General features: G+C 40.6%; 1 protein-coding gene across 1 annotated transcript; it reads right to left on the bottom strand.

The window, feature by feature from the left end:
- Positions 1 to 646: 646 nt before the first annotated feature.
- On the bottom strand, positions 647 to 24,285 carry LOC142528433 (uncharacterized). The gene is made up of 5 exons (XM_075633481.1): positions 24,167 to 24,285; positions 23,000 to 23,209; positions 22,491 to 22,568; positions 21,666 to 21,924; positions 647 to 778 (listed from the first exon to the last, which is right to left on the bottom strand). Exons 1-5 carry the CDS (start codon positions 24,283 to 24,285, stop codon positions 647 to 649), a joined length of 798 nt encoding a protein of 265 aa, XP_075489596.1.

Below are 24,285 nucleotides of genomic sequence, written 5' to 3'. Positions count from 1 at the left end.
CTCTCGAGGATCTCGAATGGTCCTATGAATCTATAACTGAGTTTGTCTTTCTTACCAAATCTCATGACAGCCTTTATAGGTGAAACTTTCACGAACATGTGATCATCCGCTGAAAACTCTAGATCTCTGCGCCGCTTATCAGCATAACTTTTCTCTCAACTCTGTGTAGTCTTCATCGTATCCCGGATCTTGACCGCTAGCTCTGCAGTCTGTCTCACAATGTTTGGACCCAACTCTGCTCTTTCCCCTATCTCATTCCAATATATCAGTGACCTACACTTTCCCCTTTAAAGTGTCTCGTATGGAGCCATACCGATTGATGTTTGATAACTGTTGTTGTATGTGAACTCCACGAGAGGTAACCTCAGCTCTCAGTGGCCTTGGAAGTCGATCACGCAAGCTCTAAGTAGGTCCTCCAAGATCTGAATCACTCTCTCAGACTGACTGTCGGTCTGAGGATGGAAGGCTTGATGCAGACTCTTCCAGAATGCAGATGTGAACCTCGGGTCTCTGTCTGACACAATGGACACTGGGATCCCATGTAATCTGACTATCTCACTGATGTACAACTCTTCGTACTGAGTCATGTGAAAGTCTTCTTGGTTGGTATATAATGTGCTGACTTGGTAAGCCGATCAACTATCACCTAAATGACATAATACCCTCCAACGGTCCTCGGTAGTCCTGTCACCAAATCCATAGTGGTTTTCTCCCATTTCCACTCGGGAATAGAGAGCGGTTTCAGCTTTCCTGCAGGTCTCTGATACCTTGCCTTAACCTGCAGATACATCAAACACTCAGACACGAAACACAAAATATCTCGCTTCATGTCCGGCCACCAATACAAAGACTGCAAATCCTTATACATCTTCGTACTCCCTGGGTGAATAGAGTACAGGGTGCTGTGGGATTCCTTCATAATGTCTGCTCTCAGTGAATCACTGCTAGGAATCCACAGTCGGTCGTGGTATTTGACACGTCATCCTCAACGGAATACAATCTCAGACCCTTAGACTCATCCATCTGTCTCCACTTCTGTAACGGCTCATCAGAAGCATGGACTGCTCTAATCATGTCTCTCAGCGTCGACTGCACTGTCAGGGTAGAGATATTAGGAGCATCGCCCCTAGCATAAACTGGAAGCTCAAATCGCTAGATCTCTGTCTGAAAGGGTCTCTGAGCTGACATGAAACATCTACTAATTTGAAATGCGGAAATATTTTTTTTTAAAAAAAACTTACATTTTCGTAAATATCATTTAAATATGCATGCAACCATACTGAAAATTATATCAATTAAAAATAAGCGTAAACATTTAACAGTTTAAAATAGTGCAGTTAAAATGGCCAAACTCGATCAACAAAAAAATGCGTAAACGTAACGAGTAAAAATCCTAAAACCAACATTGTATAAAGACCAATGTATAAAAATGCCCATGTCCTCTAAATCTAACCAAAAAAAAAAAAAACATGTGCAGAAGAAATGTGGTCCTCGGGTCATGCATGCACATCCAGTCATGCCTACTCAGAGGTCGGCACCTCCAGTCCCCTCATAAACATGCTCACCTGTATCACACACGTCTAGTGAGTCTAATGATTCAACAAACCTATACCAGAAATAACAAGTATATATACATAGAAAATAACAGTAAAAATATATTGTGTAATGCCCGAAATTTTAGTTTGATACTTTTGAGTTATCATGTATTATGAATAAGGGAATGGAAGAACAGACATGGAGAGGCGACGTTTCAATTCGAGTTTGGTGTATAGTAGAGTCAGTGCACCCGCGCCATAAAAGTGACCGCACCTGCGGTATTGGGACAGTGAGGGTAGCGCACCCGCGGTACAAAATATAGCGCACCCGCGGTTGTGTCTTCTGAATTGTTGGATGTGATACAGTACGCTTAGCGCACCCGCGGTGCAAAGCGAGCGCACCCGCGGTGAGACGTGCAGAACATGCAACGAGCCACGTTTTCTTGCCATGCATTGAGAGGTATATATATTGTATTACTCAGCATTTTCACGAGGAAGAATCGAAGAAATCCTCAGAAATACCTTAAAACTTCACCTTGGTTTCAAGTTAGGATTTTGTGGAATCCGGCCGTCCGAATTTGAATCCGAGTTCAGTACTGAGTTCCTAGCGACGACAGCTACAACATGATGTAAGTTTTATTGAATTTTGATATCGTTTGAGATTATGATATTGGGGGAAATTGTGATTTGACTGATATTATGTGTTCTAGATATACTGATCAGTATATAATTGAAGTCAGATCGAAGAACGGACTATTCATATAATTGTTTTGATTTCCTGAAGCGATATGATTGAGATTGTGCAGATTTGATATCTTGACTTGTTATTATTGGAGATTATGATTCGTATTAATATCGATTATGAGTTGTGGTAGTATATCTGTGATGTTGAGATTGACGGGGTTACCGAGACTGTATTGTTATTTCGTCGAAACATCAGTAGCTTGATTTTGAGCAGATTCAGTATTGATTGAGATTGTATCATGATATCATTGATATGGATCAGATTATGTTTGATTTGAGTATTGATCAGAACAGGTCTTGAATTGAGTTATACATTGATACAGTGTATTCGATATTGTTATTGCTAGATTGATTTGATAGGCAGGGAGTTCGAGACTTCGACAGAGTCAGATCGACAGAACGAAATGAAAGGTATAAATTGATGTTGATACGGGATTGCACAACTCGAGTTAGATTTGACTGGAGTTTCCCAAAATCACATACTTCATCTTATTGCATTGATATTTGCAATTGATGTGATTGTTATCTTTGGTCTATTGATTTATGTATTGAGTCACAGGCTGATGTGTCTAGTCTTGGACAGAACCGCTAAGACACCGGACGTTTGGTCATATCAATGTGACTTAGAAGAAGAGCGACTTCTATTTCCGATATTCGGTATAGCTAGGACCAAAGTCCGTAATAAGAACGTACCATCACCACGACCGAGGGAGTAGGTGAGAGATTTTTACGTTCTTATTCAGATCGGGATCCCTAGATTAGGATGAGTCGAGTCAGAGTCTAAGAGACACAGAGTGTGATTCAGAGTTTGTATTGATTCATGTTTCTGATTTTGATACATGTTATGAATATTTGTTTCATGCTGTTATATCTGTTTATTTGAAATGCATGTATACATGATTTATACTGGGAATGTAATTCTCACCGGAGTTATCCGGCTGTTGTCTTATTTGTATGTGTGCATGACAACAGGTGGGAAGATCAGGATCAGGAAGAGAATGAGAGAATTAGTTAGCGTGGAGATCCGGGCCCAGAAGTAGAATAGGATTCAGCACTTGATGTATAGATGTTGAACCTAGTTGAGATAGAAGCTGGTAGTACCTGATTTGTATTTTTATACTGACATGTATATCAGATAGATTACTGTTACGTTTCCGCATTTATAATTTAAAAAGAAAAAAAAAATTTGTCCCACTTTTCTTAATTGTTATATTTGACATTAATAATGATTAAGACATGAATTAGCGTTCGGGTCCCCACAGCATGTGGTATCAGAGCGATAGATCCTTGAGTCTCAGATAGAAGCTAGTGAGCGGGGTAGAATAAGTCTTATTTTCTTTGCTTTTGATTGCTAGCATGATTTACTGCTTTAATACATGTTTACCTGTTTATCTGATTTGATTGGGAATGTGTATTATTTGAAAATGAATCAGAACCGATTCTTGATCAGCAGTAAGATGATCAGAGGAGGACTGAAACAGGTTTGTTGTATTTGATTACTAATTATTTTGGTAATCAGATATTCCTCCTCGAAGAATCCCAGAACCGGGTAGTATTTCGACTAGTCAGATGGATGTGTCTGAAACTCCGATGGAAATACAATTGAAGAGGTTTCAGTCATTGACACCGCCGATTCTGAGGGGTACTGAGACGACTGTTGATTGTGAGAGCTGGATAGATGATATAGAGATATTGTTTGATTCACTTGAGTACTCGGATGAATGTAGAGTTAAACTAATTGGGCATCAGTTACAGGAGATCGCAAAGAGCTGGTGGATTACAACCAAAGGAGTCTTAAAACAGCGTGGTACAGTGATTACTTGGGAAATCTTCAAAGTGGAATTTTATCGAAGGTTTTTCCCAGTTTCGTACCGAGAAGATAAGAGGGCAGAATTTAAAAATTTGAAATAGGGTCAGCTAAACATTGAAGAATATGTTGAGCAATTTTCTACCTTGCTACGTTTTGCTCCTAACATGGCTGAGAATGATGAAGTTGTGACTGATCAGTTTGTTAAAGGATTGAATCCTGAGATATTGACATTGGTAAACACAGGCCGACCCTATAATTTTGTTGATGCTCTGAGTAGAGCCAAGAGAGCCGAAGCCAGTCTGATGAGACAGAAAGGAGCTTCGTTTGTGCCTCCAGCATCGAGACCACAGCAACCACCTCTCGGACTTGAGACTGGTAGTAGCAGGGGTGGAAAGAAAGATTTCTTGAAAGCTCACAAGAAACAATTTAAGAAGTTAGGGAGTGGTTCGTTGAGCTCCAGTGGTTCTAGCCAGAGTTATACGGGATTTTATTGCAGCACTTGTGGAGGAAGACATTCCACAGAGCAATGCCGAGGAGTATTTGGTAGTTGCAATGTTTGTCGTCAGTCAGGACATTTTGCTAGGGTATGTCCAATGCGATGTTCCCGAAGATCTCAAGGAGCAGAACCATCTGGATTAGTGGCACCGTCTGATAGACAATCACCGGTTGTTCACTCCTCCCAACCACCGACGACTCCTCAATCACAACCAAGGCCAGGACACACCTGACGAGGTAGTGGCAGGTAATTGTTTCCTGTATGGTTATTTTGCATATGTATTGATAAATACTAATGCATTCCATCCGATTATTCTTAAATGAATTACATTGATATATGCGTTGTCTATGGAGTTAGTATATGCTGTAGTATTGATCTCTTTTCCGTGGGGAAGGGGTCTTGTATCAGTGACATCTGTTAGATCTTGTATGCTACAGTATGACCGATATGAGATTGAGTTAGATTATATTGTACTTGGGTTGTCCGATTTCGATTTTATTATCGGTAATGATATGTTGATCAAGTACAAAACTACCGTTGATTTTTCCAGAAGATTGAAAGATTCAGATAGATATGATTGATGAACGGAAATTACGGTAAGAATTCTAGATTTAGAATTTCTTGGATATGAACGATGTTGAGGACTCGATTGTTATGGAAAGGAACAGAGGGATTCCTTATGCATTCAGTTGATTACTGAAATCGAGTTTATTATTGGCTGATTTGCCAGTAGTATATGAAATTTCTAATGTTTTCTCAATTGGAATTTCAGAGTTGCTTCCAGTCAGAAAGACAGATTCTATCATTGAATGAATGCAAAGTACTATTCTTATTTCTAGAACACAGTACATAATGATACCGATTGAATTGAAAGACTTGAAAGACCAGTTAAAAGATTTCTAGCCGAGAGTTACATTTAATTGAGTATTTCTATTTGGGATGCCTCAGCTATGTTTGTGGGTTAATGAACCGTGTGTTCAGAAGTATTCTGATGATTTTATGCTCGTTTTATCTATGATATCCTGAGATATTTGAAGCATATGACTGATCAGATTGAACATTTGAAAATTGTATTGCATATTCTGAGAATTGAAATGTTGTATACAGAAACTGTTGAAATGTGAATCTTGGCCGAGACAGATTGTATTCGGAACACGTTAGATCCGAAGATAGTATATCGGTTGATCTTAGCACAGTTGAAGTTGTGATCAATTGGCTGAGACTGATAATATTGTCAGAAATTACCGTTCTATGAGTTTAGCAGATCAATATCGATGAGTGATGTTTGAATCTGATTGAATATTGCTGTTGTTATGAATTCGTGGTTGAAATAGGTATGAATTCGTGTTTGAAACAGATAGTAAACAGTGGAGAATTTATATTGTACAGTCCGAACCAGAGCTGATTTGAGAATTAAAGCAGTTCGGAAAGTTGATCAGAATGTTCAGAACTCGATATTGACATCAAAATAGAGTATCGATCAGAATATCAGGTTTGTGACAGTATGTTATATGCGAGTAACCGTCTTATTGTACTGAATATTTCAGATTTGAAGCGACATATATTGTCATAAATGTACAGTAGTCGATTCCGTAATCTTCTTGATGGCAGAAAAATGTACAGTGATTTGAAAAGACAGTTTTTGAGAAAAACAAATGAAATCAGATATTACAGAATTTGTATCGAAATGTCTGAAATGCCAGCAGGTAAAGACAGAAAGATAGAAAATCGGGGAATTATTATAGAGCTTATTTATTCCTGAATGGAAAGTGTATCACATTTCCATGGATTTTGTGACGAAGCTACCAAAATCCTCCCGAGGTTGAGGCGTGATTGGGTCGTGATGGACAGATTGACCGAATATTTATGTTACAATTGTACAAGATGACGTACAGACATGACCAGATGACAGAAATTTATGTTAGAGAAGTAGTCAGATTGTATAGAGTGCCGAAATCGAGTGTTTCAGACTGTGATTTTCGGTTGCTTCCCACTTTGGAGCAGAGTTGCAGCAGGCTCTTGGTATGAGGTTATACCTGAGTACCGCCTATCATCCACAGACTGACGGACAGTCAGAGCGGACTATCCAGACACTGGAGGATATGCTTAGAGCGATAGTACTTTATTTTAGCACTAGTTGGCAGGATTCATTGCCATGTTGTGAGTTTCGTACCACAATAGCTATTCAACGAGTACTGAAATAACATCGTTTGAAGTATTGTACGATAAGAAATACAGATTACCTTCTGTATTAGAATGATATCTCTGAGGTTTCTGAGATTGGGCCTGATATGATCAGAGATATGACTGAAGAAGTGAAGCTAATTCAGAGAAAAGTGAAGACAGCTCAGAATAGACAGATTGAATATGCCAACGTAAGACGATAACCGTTGGTATTTGATATAAGAGATTGAATATTGAATCGATTTAACTTAGACAGATTTAATGGCAGATCACGATGTTGATTTGTTATGAACTGTTGATTGGGATATACGGATGTTGTATAGCCAGTATTTTGATATTGATTTTATCAGAGTTACTTTGAGTTATATTGAACAGCCAATTCAGATTCTTGATTGGAAAGAAAAACAGCTCAGAACGAAGACTAGTCCGCTAGTGAAAGTCCAGTGGAGTCTTCATGGCACTGAAGAAGCGACTTATGAGACAGAATCAGAGATGAGACAGAGATATCCAGAGTTATTTCCATGACGTGAGTATTTATTCAGCTTTTGATTATATTACTTCTTTTACATGCTTTGATTTATTGCTTGCGAGTTCGAGGACGAACTCATATCTAAGAGGGGGAGAAATGTAATGTCCGAAATTTTAGTTTGATACTTTTGAGTTATCATGTATTATGAATAAGGGAATGGAAGAACAGACATGGAGAGGCGACGTTGCAATTCAAGTTTGGTGTACAGTAGAGTCAGTGCACACGCACCATAAAAGTGACCGCACCTGCGGTATTGGGACAGTGTGGGTAGCGCACCCGCGGTTGTGTCTTCTGAATTGTTGGATGTGATACAGTACGCTTAGCGCACCCGCGGTGCAAAGCGAGCGCACCCGCGGTGAGACGTGCAGAACATGCAACGAGCCACGTTTTCTTGCCATGCATTGGGAGGTATATATATTGTATTACTCAGCATTTTCACGAGGAAAAATCGAAGAAATCCTCAGAAATACCTTAAAACTTCACCTTGGTTTCAAGTTAGGATTTTGTGGAATCCGACCGTCCGAATTTGAATCCGAGTTCAGTACCGAGTTCCTAGCGACGACAGCTACAACAAGACGTAAGTTTTATTGAATTTGATATCGTTTGAGATTATGATATTGGGGGAAATTGTGATTTGACTGATATTATGTGTTCTAGGTATACTGATCAGTATATAATTGAAGTCAGATCGAAGAACGACTATTCATATAATTGTTATGATTTCCTGAAGCGATATGATTGAGATTGTGCAGATTTGATATCTTGACTTGTTATTATTGGAGATTATGATTCGTATTAATATCGATTATGAGTTGTGGTAGTATATCTGTGATGTTGAGATTGACGGGGTTACCGAGACTGTATTGTTATGCCGTCGAAACATCAGTAGATTGATTTTGAGCAGATTCAGTATTGATTGAGATTGTATCATGATATCATTGATATGGATCAGATTATGTTTGATTTGAGTATTGATCAGAACAGGTCTTGAATTGAGTTATACATTGATACAGTGTATTCGATATTGTTATTGCTAGATTGATTTGATAGGCAGGGAGTTCGAGACTTCGACAGACTCAGATCGACAGAACGAAACGAAAGGTATAAATTGATGTTGATGCGGGATTGCACAACTCGAGTTAGATTTGACTGGAGTTTCCCAAAATCACATACTTCATCTTATAGCATTGATATTTGCAATTGATGTGATTGTTATCTTTGGTCTATTGATTTACGTAATGAGTCATAGGCTGATGTGCCTAGTCTTGGACAGTAACCGCTAAGACACAGGACGTTTGGTCATATCGATGTGACTTAGAAGAAGAGCGACTTCTATTTCCGATATTCGGTATAGCTATGACCAAAGTCCATAATAAGAACGTACCGTCACCACGACCGAGGGAGTAGGTGAGAGATTGTTACATTCTTATTCAGATCGGGATCCCTAGATTAGGATGAGTCGAGTCAGAGTCTAAGAGTCACAGAATGTGATTCAGAGTTTGTATTGATTCATGTTTCTGATTTTGATACATGTTATGAATATTTGTTTCATGCTGTTATATCTGTTTATATGAAATGCATGTATACATGATTTATACTGGGAATGTAATTCTCACCGGAGTTATCCGGCTGTTGTCTTGTTTGTATGTGTGCATGACAACAGGTGGGACAGGATCAGGATCAGGAAGAGAATGAGAGAATTAGTTAGCGTGGAGATCCGGGCCCAGAAGCAGAATATGATTCAGCACTTGATGTATAGATGTTGAACCTAGTTGAGATAGAAGCTGGTAGTACCTGATTTGTACTTTTATACTGACATGTATATAAGATAGATTACTGTTACGTTTCCGCATTTATAATTTAAAGAGAAAAAAAAATTTTGTCCCACTTTTCTTAATTGTTATATTTGACATTAATAATGATTAAGACATGAATTACCGTCCGGGTCCCCACATATTGTAATCAACATACCTTTCATGAACTTTAAAAGCGTAAAGTAACCGTGTCATATGTGGGGACCCGGACGCTAATCATAATCTTAATCATCATTTGGGACAATTTAATCACTAATAATAAACAGGGTCTAAATTTTTTTTTTAAAATACAATATGAATTGCGGAACATAATGGAATTCAATCTAATATACATATCAGTATAAAGGTACAAGTCTTGTACTACATATAATCATTCAACTAAGGTTTAACATCTAAATCTCAAGTGTCTTAACCCTATCTTTAATCAAGTCCGTAGTCTCCACTTTAATCATGATCTCCCTTCATCTCCTCGACCCTGAACCTGTCCCACCTGTTGCCATGCACACATACAAACATGACAACAGCCGGATAACTCCGGTGAGATAAATATCCCAGTATAAACAATGTAAACATGCAGTCATATAAAAGCATATATAAAAGCATGAAACACATATCAATCACATGTATCAAATCTGAACAACATGTATCAATACATACTCTGAATCACACTCTGTGACTCCTAGACTCTGACTCGACTCATCTTAATCTAGGGATCCCGATCTGAATAAGAACGCAACGTTCTCCCATCTACTTTACCCCAGCTAGATGGTGGTACGTTCTTAGTCCCAGACTTTGGCTGTCTATATCGAAGATCTGCAATAGGAGTCGGTCTTCTCCTCAGTCTATCGATATATATCCAAAAGTCCAGTGACTTGGCGGTTCTGCCATGGCGGTTCTACCAAAGACTAGGCGGGTCTGCCCAACTCTGACTCATGCTTTGCTATAATCAATAGAATAAGCATATCAATATCAAGCATTGCAAATATCAAATGCAATAATCATTCAGTATGTGATTTTGGAAAACTCAAGTTAAAGCTAACTCGAGTTGTGCAATCCCGAATCAACATTTATTTATACCTTTCTTTCTGTCTATCTGACTCTGTCGAAGTCTCGGATTCACAGCCTGTCAATATCAATCTGGCAATGACAATATTGAAGGTATCGTATCAATATACCATTCGGATCAATACTGGATATAATCAGAACTGAATCAAATTCAGTTTCAACAGCATAACTGCACAACCTCAATATACCCAGCCATACAAATCAACAGATATCAATTCCAACATCTCATAATCAATACAATACAAATCTGATATCAAATCTCAATCAAATCAACTCTGAAAATCATAGCAATTCTATATGATATCCGTTCATCAATCCGGTTTCGATTATAGGATGTCTAACATGTCAGAAACATCATATATGAATCATATCCGATTCCTTCAACATCATAATTTCAAGACATGACAAAACGTAGTAAAACTTACGTCCAATTGTAGCCTGCGTCGATAGGAACATAGTACCAAAGTCGGATTTAAAATCAGACGGGCGGATCTCGTGCAATCTCATTTTGAATTTACGAAGGTGAAAGCTTCTTCCTTGGAGCCCTTTTTGATTTCTTCTGTTGCTGTTCGAAGAAATGAAGGCAAATGTATTTATATATTGCATGGTGAGGGCAAGTGGCTCGTTCTTTGCCTTGTACGTCACGCGCATATGCGCGACCATCATCGGCGCATATGCGCGAGACCTACTGGTCTCGGCATTTGGCTTCGCAACAGTTGGCGCATATGCGCGACGCATCTCCACGCATATGCGCCCAACTCTCTGGACTCGGCATTCTTGAATAACACCTGCTCGCGCATATGCGCGTCATGTCTCGCGCATATGCGCGAGACTTACTGTCTCGGCAATGATTCCAAGTACTTGCCTCGCGCATATGCGCGTCCCTTCTCGCGCATATGCGCGAGGTGTTCTGTCCTCGCGAATGGTATTTCGCGCATATGCGCGCTTTTCTCCGCGCATGTGCGTGATGCCTACTGGTTTTCAACCTTTGTTCATACTATCCCACGTTCTCTTCAATATCATGTCATCCTCAATTCATACTTCAATTTTCTTTTCGGATATCCCGGTCTGATCCATTTCGTCTATGATTACCTTACAATTAATCAATGAATCATTTTAGATTACAACACCTCAAATCTGGGGCATTACAATTCTCCCCCCTAAGATCCGATTTCGTCCCCGGTAATCAATCAATTATCAATCAGATATAATAAGGAATGGAGAATAGAAGCTAAACAAGAGTACTCACATCACTGAAATAAAGCTGGGAACCTCTGTCTCATATCAGACTCAGTCTCCCAAGTAGCTTCTTCAACGCCATGACGACTCCACTGAACTTTCACAAGTGGAATAATCTTCGTTCTAAGCTGTTTTTCCTTCCGATCAAGAATCTGAATCGGCTTTTCAAAATAGCTCAATGTCTCGTCCAATTCGGCCTCGTCTGGCTGAATAATATGTGAAGCATCTGGCATGTACTTCCGCAATAATGACACATGAAAGACATCATGTATCCCAGATAATGAAGGCGGTAGGGCTAATCGATAGGCACGATCTCCTATCTTTTCAAGAATCTCATATGGCCCAATATATCGTGGAGACAATTTTCCTTTCTTGCCAAATCTGACAACTCCTCGGAAAGGTGAAATCTTCAAGAATACTCGGTCTCCTGCCTCAAATACCAACGGTCTACGTCGAACATTGGCATATTTGGCTTGTCTATCCTGGGCTGCCTTCATTCTCTTCTGAATTAGTTTCACTTTTTCAGTCATATCTCTGATCATATCAGGTCCAATCTCAGGGACCTCAGAGATATTGTCCCAATACAGAGGGGATCTGCATTTCTTACCGTACAACGCTTCGAAAGGAGTCATCTCAATACTCGTCTGATAGCTGTTGTTGTACGAGAACTCACAAAGTGGCAAGGTATCTTGCCAACTAGTGCTAAAATCAAGCACTATTGCTCTCAGCATATCCTCCAATGTCTGGATAGTCCGCTCTGACTGTCCGTCGGTCTGTGGATGATATGCGGTACTCAGATGCAATTTCGTACCTAGAGCCTGCTGTAAACTCTGCCAGAAGTGCGAAGTAAATCGAGGATCACGGTCTGATACAATCGACTTTTGCACTCCGTGCAATCTAACCACTTCTCTGACATAAATCTCTGCCATCTGGTCATGTCGGTACGTCATCTTGTACGGAATAAAACATGCGGATTTGGTCAATCTATCAATCACGACCCAAATCGCATCACAACCTCGGGAGGATCTTGGTAGCTTCGTCACAAAATCCATGGAAATGTGATCTCACTTCCATTTAGGAATAGCTAGACTCTGTAACAGCCCTTCTGGTTTCTTTCTTTCTGCTTTCACCAGCTGGCAATTCAGACATTTGGATACAAACTCAGCAATATCAGTTTTCATCTGTTTCCACCAAAACTGTCTTTTCAAATCATTATACATCCTTTTGCCACCAGGATGAATACTGAATCGACTGTTGTGTGCTTCTGACAAAATCTGTCGTTTTAACTCTGAAACATTCTGCACAACTAGACGATCGTTCACATACAGTACACTATCCCGTACCTGATATACTCAGATCGATGTCCTGCTCTAACCATCGATATCGAATTTTGAATATTCTGATCAACTTTCTGCACCGCTTTAATTCTCAAAATCAGTTTTGTTCAACTTGAACAGCATATAGTCTCAGCGGTCTATAATCTGTTTCAAATGCTAATCCAGAAAAACAGCAGTTTTCTATCAAATTCGAAACACCGATTGTCGATAAGGATAAAGAACATACCTTTCGACTCAGTGCATCTGCTGCTGCATTCGACTTTCCTGGATAGTATTTGATTTCACAATCAAAATCTTTAAGCAGATCAAGCCATCTTCGCTGTCTCATATTCAATTCTGACTGTGAAAATAGATATTTCAGGCTCTTGTGATCAGAATAGATCTCGAACTTCTCACCATATAGATAATGTCGCCATATCTTCAAATCGAAGACAATGGCCGCCAATTCAAGATCATGAATTGGGTAACGAGTCTCATGTGGTTTCAGCTGTCTTGAGGTATAAGCAATCACATGTCCTCGCTGCATCAGAATACAACACAATCCTCGATGAGATGCATCACAATAAACCACAAAATCACCAGTACCTGATGGGATAGTCAGTATCGGTGCACTGGTCAGTCTTTTCTTTAATTCAAGAAAACTGGTCTCACATTCTTCAGACCAAACAAATGGAGCATTTTTCTGAGTCAACTGTGTAATCGGCTTGGCAATACTGGAAAATTTTTTAATAAATCGACGATAATATCCTGCCAAACCCATAAAACTACGAATCTCGGGTACTGAAGTTGGTCTCGGCCAAGAAATCACTGCCTCAACCTTACTGGGATCAATTGATATACCATCTCCGGATATAATATGCCCCAAAAATACAACTTGTCTCAACCAAAACTCGCATTTTGACAGTTTAGCATATAATTTCTCAGCCCTCAGAATTTCCAACACAGTTTTTAAATGCTCAGCATGCTCAATCATATTCTTCGAATAAATCAAGATATCATCAATGAATATAATAACAAAATCGTCAAGATACCTCTGAAAGACATGGCATGACAATAAACTCATAATGTCCATACCATATTCTAAATGCGGTCTTTGAGATATCAGAATCTCTGACTCTCAGCTGATGGTATCCAGATCTCAGATCGATCTTGGAATATACAGATGAACCCTGCAAATGATCAAATAAATCATCAATACGGGGCAAAGGATATTTGTTCTTTATCGTAGCCTTGTTCAGTTGCCGGTAGTCGATACAGAGTCTCATCGAACCGTCTTTTTTCCTCACAAACAGTACTGGAGCACCCCAAGGAGACACACTTGGTCTGTTATACCCCTTGGCTAGTAAATCTTCCAACTGTTCTTTCAACTCTTTCAACTCAATCGGTGCCATTCTATACGGAGCCCTCGAAATCGGAACTGTACCTGGCATTAACTCAATGCTGAAGTCGATCTCTCGAATCGGAGGTAATCCAGGAATCTCATCTGGGAAGACGTCAGCAAATTTACACACTACTGGCAGGTCTGCCAATGACGGACTCGATTTCAGTAAATCAACTGAATACACAAGGAATCCCTCTGCTCCTTTCTGTAACAATCGAGTCATAGACAAAACGGATATCAAAGGAATTCTCGATCTAGAACCCTTACCGTAGAATTTCCACTCATCAGCCATATCTGGTCTGAATTTCACAATCTTGTGGAAACAATCAACAGTCGCTATGTACTTGGTCAGCATATCAATCCCGATAATACAGTCAAAATCAGACAATCCAAGTACGATGCAATCTAAATCAATCTCATGCCCATCATACTGTAGTATACAATGTTTTACAGAATTCACTGATATTAAACCTATCCCCAACGGAGAAGAGACAGACACTACAGAAGATAATGACTCAATAGGCAAAGCATGACTCAATGCAAATTTCTCAGAAATAAATGTATGAGAAGCACCAGTATCAATCAATATATAAGCAGGGTAACCAGAAATAAAACAGTTACCTGCAACAACATCATCTGGTACCTCCTGAGCCTGCTCCTCTGTCAAAGCGAATACTCTGGCCTGCTGTCTAGGAGGCTGGCTCACTGTCTTGCTACCTCCAGGCCTCTGCTGTGACTGAGTTGGGGCTGGCTGAAACGAATGAATAGCAGCGGGTCGTCTATCAGTCTGCGTCGCTGATCCAGATGATTCGGCTCCCTGGGATCTTTGGGAACCTCTCTGTGGACACACCCTAGCAAAGTGTCCCTGCTGTTTGCAGACATTGCAACTACCAGTCACTCCTTGGTATTGTTCAGTCGGATTTCTCCCTCCGCAAGTTCTGCAGTACACTCCAGTATAGCTCTAGCTCTGTCGAGAACCACCTGAGCTAGATGAACTGCTCCCTGATTTCTGGAATTGCTTTCCTCTAGCTTTCAAGAAATCTTTCTTTCCACTACTGCTGCTACCACCCTCAAATCTGGGAGGTGGTTGCTGGGGTCTCGGTGCTGGAGGAACATAGGAAGCTCCTTTCTGTCGAATCAGACCAGCTTCTGCTCTTTTGGCTCGGTTCAGGGCATCAGTGAAATTATTCGGTCGCCCTGTGTTCACCAATGTAAAGATCTCGGGGTTCAAACCATTGATGAACTGATCAGCAATAGCTTCTTCATTCTCGGCCACATGTGGAGCAAATCTCAACAAGGTAGAAAACTTGGTCACATATTCCTCAATATTCAGTTGACCCTGCCTCAAGTTTGCAAATTCCGCTCCCTTATCCTTCCTGTACGACACTGGAAAGAATCTCTGATAAAACTCAGTTCTAAATACGTTCCAGGTAATAACTGTACCTCGATGCTCCAAGGCCCGCTTGGTTGTAATCCACCAGTTCTTTGCAACATCATGCAACTGGTGCCCTATCAGTTTCACTCTCCTTTCATCGGTGTAATCCAAGGAATCAAATAGCATTTCTATGTCATCTAACCAGCTCTCACAGTCAACAGAAGTCTCTGTTCCTTTCAGGGTTGGCGGTTTAAATGACTGAAACCTCTTTAACAGTGTTTCCATCGGTGTTGGTGTAACATCCATTGGAGGATTCGAAGTACTACCCTGTTCTGGTATTTTTCGGGGAGGCATATCTGATTACCAAAAGGATTAGTAACCAAATACAACATATCTGTTTCGGTCCTCCTCTGATCATCTTATTGCTGATCAAGAATCGGTTCTGATTCATTCTCAATAAAACACATTACCAAATCAAATCAGATAACCAGGTAAACATGCGTTATAAAGCATTAGAACATGCTAGCAATCAAAAGCAGGAAAGAAACTCAATCTACCCAGCTCACTAGCTCCTATCTCAGTCTAAAGGATCTATGGCTTTGATACCACCTGTTGTGGGGACCCGGACTCTAATCATAATCTTAATCATCATTTGGGACAATTTAATCAATAATAATAAACATGGTCTAAATTTTTCTTTTTAAAATACAATATGAATTGCGGAACGTAATGGAATTCAATCTAATATACATATCAGTATAAAGGTACAAGTCTTGTACTACATACAATCATTCAACTAAGGTTTAACATCTAAATTTCAAGTGTCTAAACCCTATCTTTAATCAAGTCCGTAGTCTCCACTTTAATCACAATCTCCCTTCATTTCCTCGACCCTGAACCTGTCCCACCTGCTGCCATGCACACATACAAATACGACAACAGCCGGATAACTCCGGTGAGATAAATATCCCAATATAAACAATGTAAACATGCAGTCATATAAAAACATATAAAAAAGCATGAAACACATATCAATCACATGTATCAAATCTGAACAACATGTATCAATACAAACTCTGAATCACACTCTGTAACTCCTAGACTCTGACTCGACTCATCCTAATCTAGAGATCCCGATCTGAATAAGAACGCAACGTTCTCCCATCTACTTTACCTCAGCTAGATGGTGGTACGTTCTTAGTCCCAGACTTTGGCTGTCTGTATCGAAGATCTGCAATAGGAGTCGGTCTTCTCCTCAGTCTATCGATATATATCCAAAAGTCCAGTGACTTGGCGGTTCTGCCATGGCGGTTCTACCAAAGACTAGGCGGATCTGCCCAACTCTGACTCATGCTTTGCTATAATCAATAGAATAAGCATATCAATATCAAGCATTGCAAATATCAAATGCAATAATCATTCAGTATGTGATTTTGGGAAACTCAAGTTAAAGCTAACTCGAGTTGTGCCATCCCGAATCAACATTTATTTATACCTTTCTTTCTGTCTATCTGACTCTGTCGAAGTCTCGGATTCACAGCCTGTCAATATCAATCTAGCAATGACAATATTGAAGGTATCGTATCAATATACCATTCGGATCAATACTGGATATAATCAGAACTGAATCAAATTCGGTTTCAATAGCATAACTGCACAACCTCAATATACCCAGCCGTCCAATTATCAACAGATATCAATTCCAACATCTCATAATCAATACAATACAAATCTGATATCAAATCTCAATCAAATCAACTCTGAAAATCATAGCAATTCTCTACGATATCCGTTCTTCAATCCGGTTTCGATTATACGATGTCTAACATGTCAGAAACACCATATATGAATCATATCCGATTCCTTCAATATCATAATTTCAATACATGACAAAACGTAGTAAAACTTACGTCCAATTGTAGCCTGCGTCGATAGGAACATAGTACCAAAGTCGGATTTAAAATCAGACGGGCGGATCTCGACCAATCTCAATTTGAATTTACGAAGGTGAAAGCTTCTTCCTTGGAGCCCTTTTTGATTTCTTCTGTTGCTGTTCGAAGAAATGAAGGCAAATGTATTTATATATTGCATGGTGAGGGCAAGTGGCTCGTTCTTTGCCTTGCACGTCTCGCGTATATGCGCGACCATCATCGGCGCATATGCGCGAGACCTACTGGTCTCGGCGTTTGGCTTCGCAACAGTGGCGCATATGCGCGACGCATCTCCGCGCATATGCGCCCAACTCTCTGGACTCGGCATTCTTGAATAACACCTGCTCGCGCATATGCGCGTCATGTCTCGCGCATATGCGCGAGACTTACTGTCTCGGCAATGATTCCAAGTACTTGCCTCGTGCATATGCGCGTCCCTTCTCGCGCATATGCGCGAGGTGTTCTGTCCTCGCGAATGGTCTTTCGCGCATATGCACGCCTTTCTCCGCGCATGTGCGTGATGCCTACTGGTTTTCAACCTTTGTTCATACTATCCCACGTTCTCTTCAATATCATGTCATCCTCAATTCATACTTCAATTTCCTTTTCGGATATCCCGGTCTGATCCATTTCGTCTATGATTACCTTACAATTAATCAAAGAATCATTTTAGATTACAACTCCTCAAATCTCGGGCATTACATCATATGAAATCGTAACATGTCAAAACAGCTCATCACTATCATCATATCCTTGTACATCATTTTCTTTATTGAATTCAGTTCATTTGTTGTGACTTTCGTACATCATTCATCATTCTACGTTGGATCCATCTACATAGAATCGCAGTACCCAGCGGCTGTCGGAAATCAATAACAATATTACCCATCCACTGTGCCTAGGCCTCATCATCAGCATTTACATATACATCGATAGCCACAATTAATTCTCATCCTTCAAAACATCATCATTTTCATCATTTACCAAAATCATGCACATGCCTAAATTTTTATTAAAATCAAGCATGCAACGTATATTTCATAATTTCATAAAAATCATGATCATGATGCATAAATGTTTACAAAATAATAAATTTTGTGCTCGGGGCGCTTTCAGGACCAAAAACTCAACTTGGGTGCAAAATGACCATTTTGTCCCCGGAAACCCAAAATGGTCGTTTTACCTTTGGACCTCTAAATTTTGATCCGAAGCTTACCAAACTCCTTAAAACATACCAAAATGCCTTGTTTTTATTTAACCGGCCTATCTTCTTTCTAGTTGCAAGCTCCCTCCGGCCGTCCAGTCCCTGGACATATTTAAAAGTGTTTCTTAGGCGTAAACTCGAGCCCGTTTTAAAACTTAACCGATTCGTTTTAAAGCTTGAATAGGGGTCCCGGTTTTAACCCGAATCGACCCAAAACTTAACCAAATTTCTCCTAACTTAAAACACCACTTAATATCATCAAGGTAGACCTAAAAGTCACAACTTCGAACCACCCAAAGTCCCCAAAACCTTGCTGAAAGCTACAAAAATTTCCAGCTACCAACAATTTGAAAACCCTACTCACCAATTTCGGCCCTAGCTCGAAAGCCACCCCTACCAGCCTCGAACCATACCACTTAGATCCAAGACCAGACCCTACTTGACTCCAATAACCATGACTTCGAGCTACATGCAAATCCCACGATGCCCCAACTCGTCATGGCCCGAAATCAGTCCACCCGAGGCTCACCCCTCTTACATGCGATCGGCCCACTACATGGGTGGTTCCAGTGATGGTTGAGCCTCCCTGGGGCGTGTCTCAGACCCACTAGGGTCTGGTCCATGCCTTGGTTCAGCCCTTACACTGCTAGCTCCATCCCTCACTCGATCCACCATCAAAACAAGACACAACCCCAAGCATACCCATCGGCCTATGCAACAAATCGTCCTAATCATGACTCCAACATATTGTCCCTTAATCATTGACGCGTTTCAGCATCTAAACAACAGCATCTGACAGCCCTTGCACACCCACAACAAGAAAAACCGTGAGTTTGCAAAAGAAATGCATATGTGAGCCATAAACCGAAGCTACCATTGAAAAACATGCAGGGACCGAGTTATTTACGTAAAAAGCACACATGACAGTAGGTATATAGCATGAATGATGCGAAAATGAAAGTACGTAGCGTGCCTTGAAGATTTAAGAATGAAAACGTGAAGAAATACGCGTCGGGGAAGCGCCGGAGGAGCGGGAAATGATCTTCTTGAGAGCACGCAGCTATGGCTGAGAGTTACTGCTGTTTTTCTTACAAAATTTCGAGGGGAGGCTGCTGAAATGGAGGGGAAGGCAGCTGCTACCTTAGGGTTAGGTTTAGGGTTTGTGAAAATAGGTTTAGGTTTATTTAAAATGCACTAATGTGCCTTCACTTAATTTAAAAAGGATAAAAAATGATTTTTGAGCCCATTTAGAAATAAAACAAACCCAACAAGCCCAAAAATGCTCCCGAAAAATATTTCGTTTTGGTACGTTTTTGAAAATATTGTCCGAGCCCTCAAAAAATCCTCCTAATCGTTAAAATTTGCGTGCCGATTAAAAATATGCTCTGGCGTGTAAAAATACCCAACAAAGCCCATTTCTTGAAAAATACACTTAAAACACCTATATTAATAAATAAAAATTAAACTTGTAATAAAAATAATTTTTTGATAATTCCATGGTCTCCGTTCCTCGATAATGAAAGCGCGAGATGCATCTAGAAACCCTAATGCGTGAACTTTTAAAATAATCGTGAAATGAATCCTGTCATGCAATAATTATGCATTAAATGCATAAAATAAATAAACACTTCTTTTAAATAAAACTTTAGATTGCATGCATTCAGTTTACGTAACTTAAATTTCCTGGACCTTACAACTCTCCCACTTAAACAAAATTTCGTCCTCGAAATTAAAACATACCAAATAACTCTAGGTAGCGACTCCTCATCTCGGTCTCCGTCTCCCAAGTAGCTTCCTCCTCGGAATGATTTAACCACTTGACTTTGACAAGGTGAATCACCTTGTTCCAGAGTTCTTCTCATGTCTGTCCAGTATCTGTGTGGGTTTTCCTCGAATGACAGGTGTGGTGTCAGCTGAATGGCTCATAGTTCAGCAAATGCAAAGGATTTGACATGTCCTTCCGCAGCATAGAGACATGAAACATGTTATGAACTCCCACCAGATTTGGCGGTAATGCAACTATGTATGCAAGTGTCCCAACTCTCTCTAGGATCTTGAATGGCCCGATGAATCTAGGGCTAAGCTTGACTTTCTTCTCAAATCTCATCACGTCCTTAATCGGTGCAACTTTCACAAACACATGATCCCCTACTGCGAACTCAAGATCTCGGTGCCTCTGATCTGCATAACTATTCTGGCGTCTCTGAGCGGTCCTCATCCTGTCTCGAATCCTGATCACTAACTCTGCTGTCTGTTTGACAATATCCGGACCCAAATCTGCCCTCTCTCCTACCTCATTCCAATACACTGACGACCTACACTTCCTCCCGTACAGTGCCTCGTATGGAGCCATACCGATCGATGCCTGATAACTGTTGTTTTATGCGAACTCCACAGGAGGTAACTTCGGAGCCCAGCTGCCCTAGAAGTCGATCATGCATGCTCGGAGTAGGTCCTCTAGAATCAGAATAACCCTCTCTGACTGCCCGTCTGTTTGAGGATGGAATGCAGTACTGAACAGTAACTTCGTACCCAACGCCTGATGTAGACTATTCCAGAACACAGACGTGAACCTTGGATCCCTGTCTGACACGATAGACACTGGAATCCCGCGCAGCTTGACTATGTCTTGATGTACATCTATGGGTACTGAGTCATGGTGAAAGTCTTACTGATCGGTAGGAAATGAGCTGATTTAGTGAGCCAATCAACAATCACCCAGATGACATTATATCCTCCAGTAGTCCTCGGAAGCCCTATCACAAAGTCCATGGTGATGTTCTCCCATTTCCACTCGAGAATAAGGAGTGGTCTCATCTTCCCTGCAGGTCTGATGCTCTGCTTTGACTTGCTGACAAGTTAAACACTCGGATACAAGTCCCATAATATCTCGCTTCATGTCTGGACACCAATAAAGAATTTGAAGGTCTTTATACATCTTCGTACTCCCTGGATGGATGGAGTATGGGGTGCTGTGGGCTCGCTCAAGATATCTGCTCTCAGGGAATCACTGTCAGGAACCCATAGACGGTCCCTATACTTGACTATGTCGTCCACAATTGTATACAATCTCTGGCCCTTAGTCTCGTCCCTCTTTCTCCACTTCTGCAACTGCTCGTCAGAAGTCTGCCCAACCCGAATTCTGTCCCTCAATGTCGGCCATATAGTCAGAGTAGCAAGATTTAGGGCATCGCCCCTGGCATGAACTGCAAGCTCAAATCTCTGAATCTTCGTCTGCAGTGGTCTCTGTACCGACAAATAAGCAAGCACTGCGTGATTCCTGCTCAAAGCGTCTGCAACCACATAAGCCTTACACGGATGGTAGCTAATATCACCGTCATAGTCCTTCACTAGCTCTAGCCATCTCCTCTGCCTCATGTTCAGCTCTTTCTGTGTGAAGAAGTAATTCAGGCTCTTATGATCAGTGAAAATCCTGCACTTCTCCCAATACATGTAGTGTCTCCAAATCTTCAGGGCAAAAATCACTGCTGCTAGATCGAGGTCATGATTCGGATAACTCTTCTCATGGACCTTCAGCTGTTTGGACGTGTATTCTACAATGCTGTCATGTTGCCTTAGAACTGCGCACAAACAAGCTTCGATGCATCTGTAAAAACCATGAACTCTCCCTACCCTGATGACATAGCTAAAACTGGTGCAGTGGTTAACGTTAGCTTTAGTTTGTCAAAGCTCTCCTGACACTTTGGTCCCCAGATAAACTTGGCATTCTTCTTCCTCAGGGTGGTCATAGGCACCGCGATAGAATAAAAGCCCTGAATGAATTTTCTGTAGTACCCAGCCAATCCCAAGAAGCTACGGATCTCTGTCATGTTCTTAGGCACTGACCAATCTCTGACTGCTTCGACCTTACCAGGGTCAACCTCAATATCATCCCGAGATACAATATGGCCCAAGAATGTCACTCTGTCAAGACAAAACTTACACTTACTGAACTTGGCATACAACCGTCTGTCTTGTAATGTATGCAATACGGTCATCAGATGCTGGCTACGCTCCTCTCCGCTCCTCGAATAGATTAGGATATCATCACTGAAAACTATGACAAACTGATCCAAGTATGGCTGAAACAAGCGATTCATGAGATCCATGAAGATCACTGGCGTGTTCGTCAAACCGAAGGACATCACCATAAAATCATAGTGCCCATAACGCGTCTGAAATGCTGTCTTATGCACGTCAGACTCTTTCACCTTCAACTGATGTAATCCGGATCGAAGATCTATCTTCGAGAACACTGATGCTCCCTAAAACTGATCAAACAAATCCTCAATCCTTGGCAACAGATACTTGTTCTTGACTGTGACCCTGTTTAGTTCTCGGTAGTAAATAGAAACCGCATGCTACCATCTTTCTTCTTAACAAACAGTACCCGTGCGTACCATGGAGAAAAGCTAGGGCGAGTGAAACCTTTATCTAGGAAATCTTGTATCCAGTCCTTCAGTTCTTTCATCTCTGCAGGTGCTAGACGGTAGGATGCCTTTGAGATCAGCACTCTACCTGGCATGAGCTCAATAGGAAGTCCACATTTCTGTCTGGTAGAATGCCTGAAACATCATCAGGGAAAACACTGGAGAACTCACTGACCACATCCACGCCCTCGAACCTATGACTGACTGGCTCTGACAGTGATACAATACTGGCCAACAATTCCTGGCATCCTCTCTTGATAATATTCCTCGCACAAGATCAATTAAACGTGAGTTGCACACAAGATATATGCATTTACGTGTCAAAACCCTTACAAAAATGATGTTAAAAGAAGGACCAACGAAAATTCATGAAAAAATGTAAACCACAACATATAATCATGGTGTAAATGATGAGAAAGGAGATACATGGCGTGCCTTAGCAAAAATGTGATCGAAAACTCGAAGAACTACGCGCGGGACGTGAACCAGAGAGGCGGGGAGGAGTTTTCTTGAAGAACCATGGAGAAATCAAGAATGGCTGTTGGTTGCTGCTGTTCTAACGTGAGAATGCTGCTGGAGAAAAGAATGGGGCGGCCACCATGTAGCAAAATAGGTTTAGGGTTTGTTAATTAAGTTTAAGCAATAAGGGCCCATTAAGCACTAAAATAAACCCATCAAGCCCAATAACACTCACGAAAAATATTTCGTTTAGGTACGCTTTTGAAAATATATCCGAACCTTCAAAAAGTCTCCCGAATCGATAAAATTAGCGTACCGGCTAAAAAAATATAACCTTGCAGGTAAAAATACCCAACCAAGGCCCATTTTAAAAAATCATACTTAAAAACACCTCATATTAAATAATTAAAAAAAAATTTCCTAAATATCCCCGGTCCCTCATTCGAGCGCGAAATCCAACTTAAAATCATAATGCATGAAACTTTAAATAAACTATGAATTAAAACACAAATTCATGAAATAAACATGCATTTAATGTATTAAAACAATTTAATAAAATACAAAAGAAATTTAATAATTTGCATGCATGTGGTTTACGTGGACCTTCAATTTTTCGGGACGTTACATGACAACAGAGCAATCGTTGCATTTTTCCTGCTCAAGGCATCTGCGACCACATTAGCCTTCCCCTGGGGGTAGCTAATATCGCAGTCATAGTCTTTCATCAGCTTTAACCATCTCTGTTGTCTCAT

Source organism: Primulina tabacum, chromosome 16 (genome assembly GCF_025594145.1).
Source record: "Primulina tabacum isolate GXHZ01 chromosome 16, ASM2559414v2, whole genome shotgun sequence".
NCBI classification, from domain to species: domain Eukaryota; kingdom Viridiplantae; phylum Streptophyta; class Magnoliopsida; order Lamiales; family Gesneriaceae; genus Primulina; species Primulina tabacum.
This window is presented reverse-complemented; position numbering and strand designations above follow the sequence as displayed.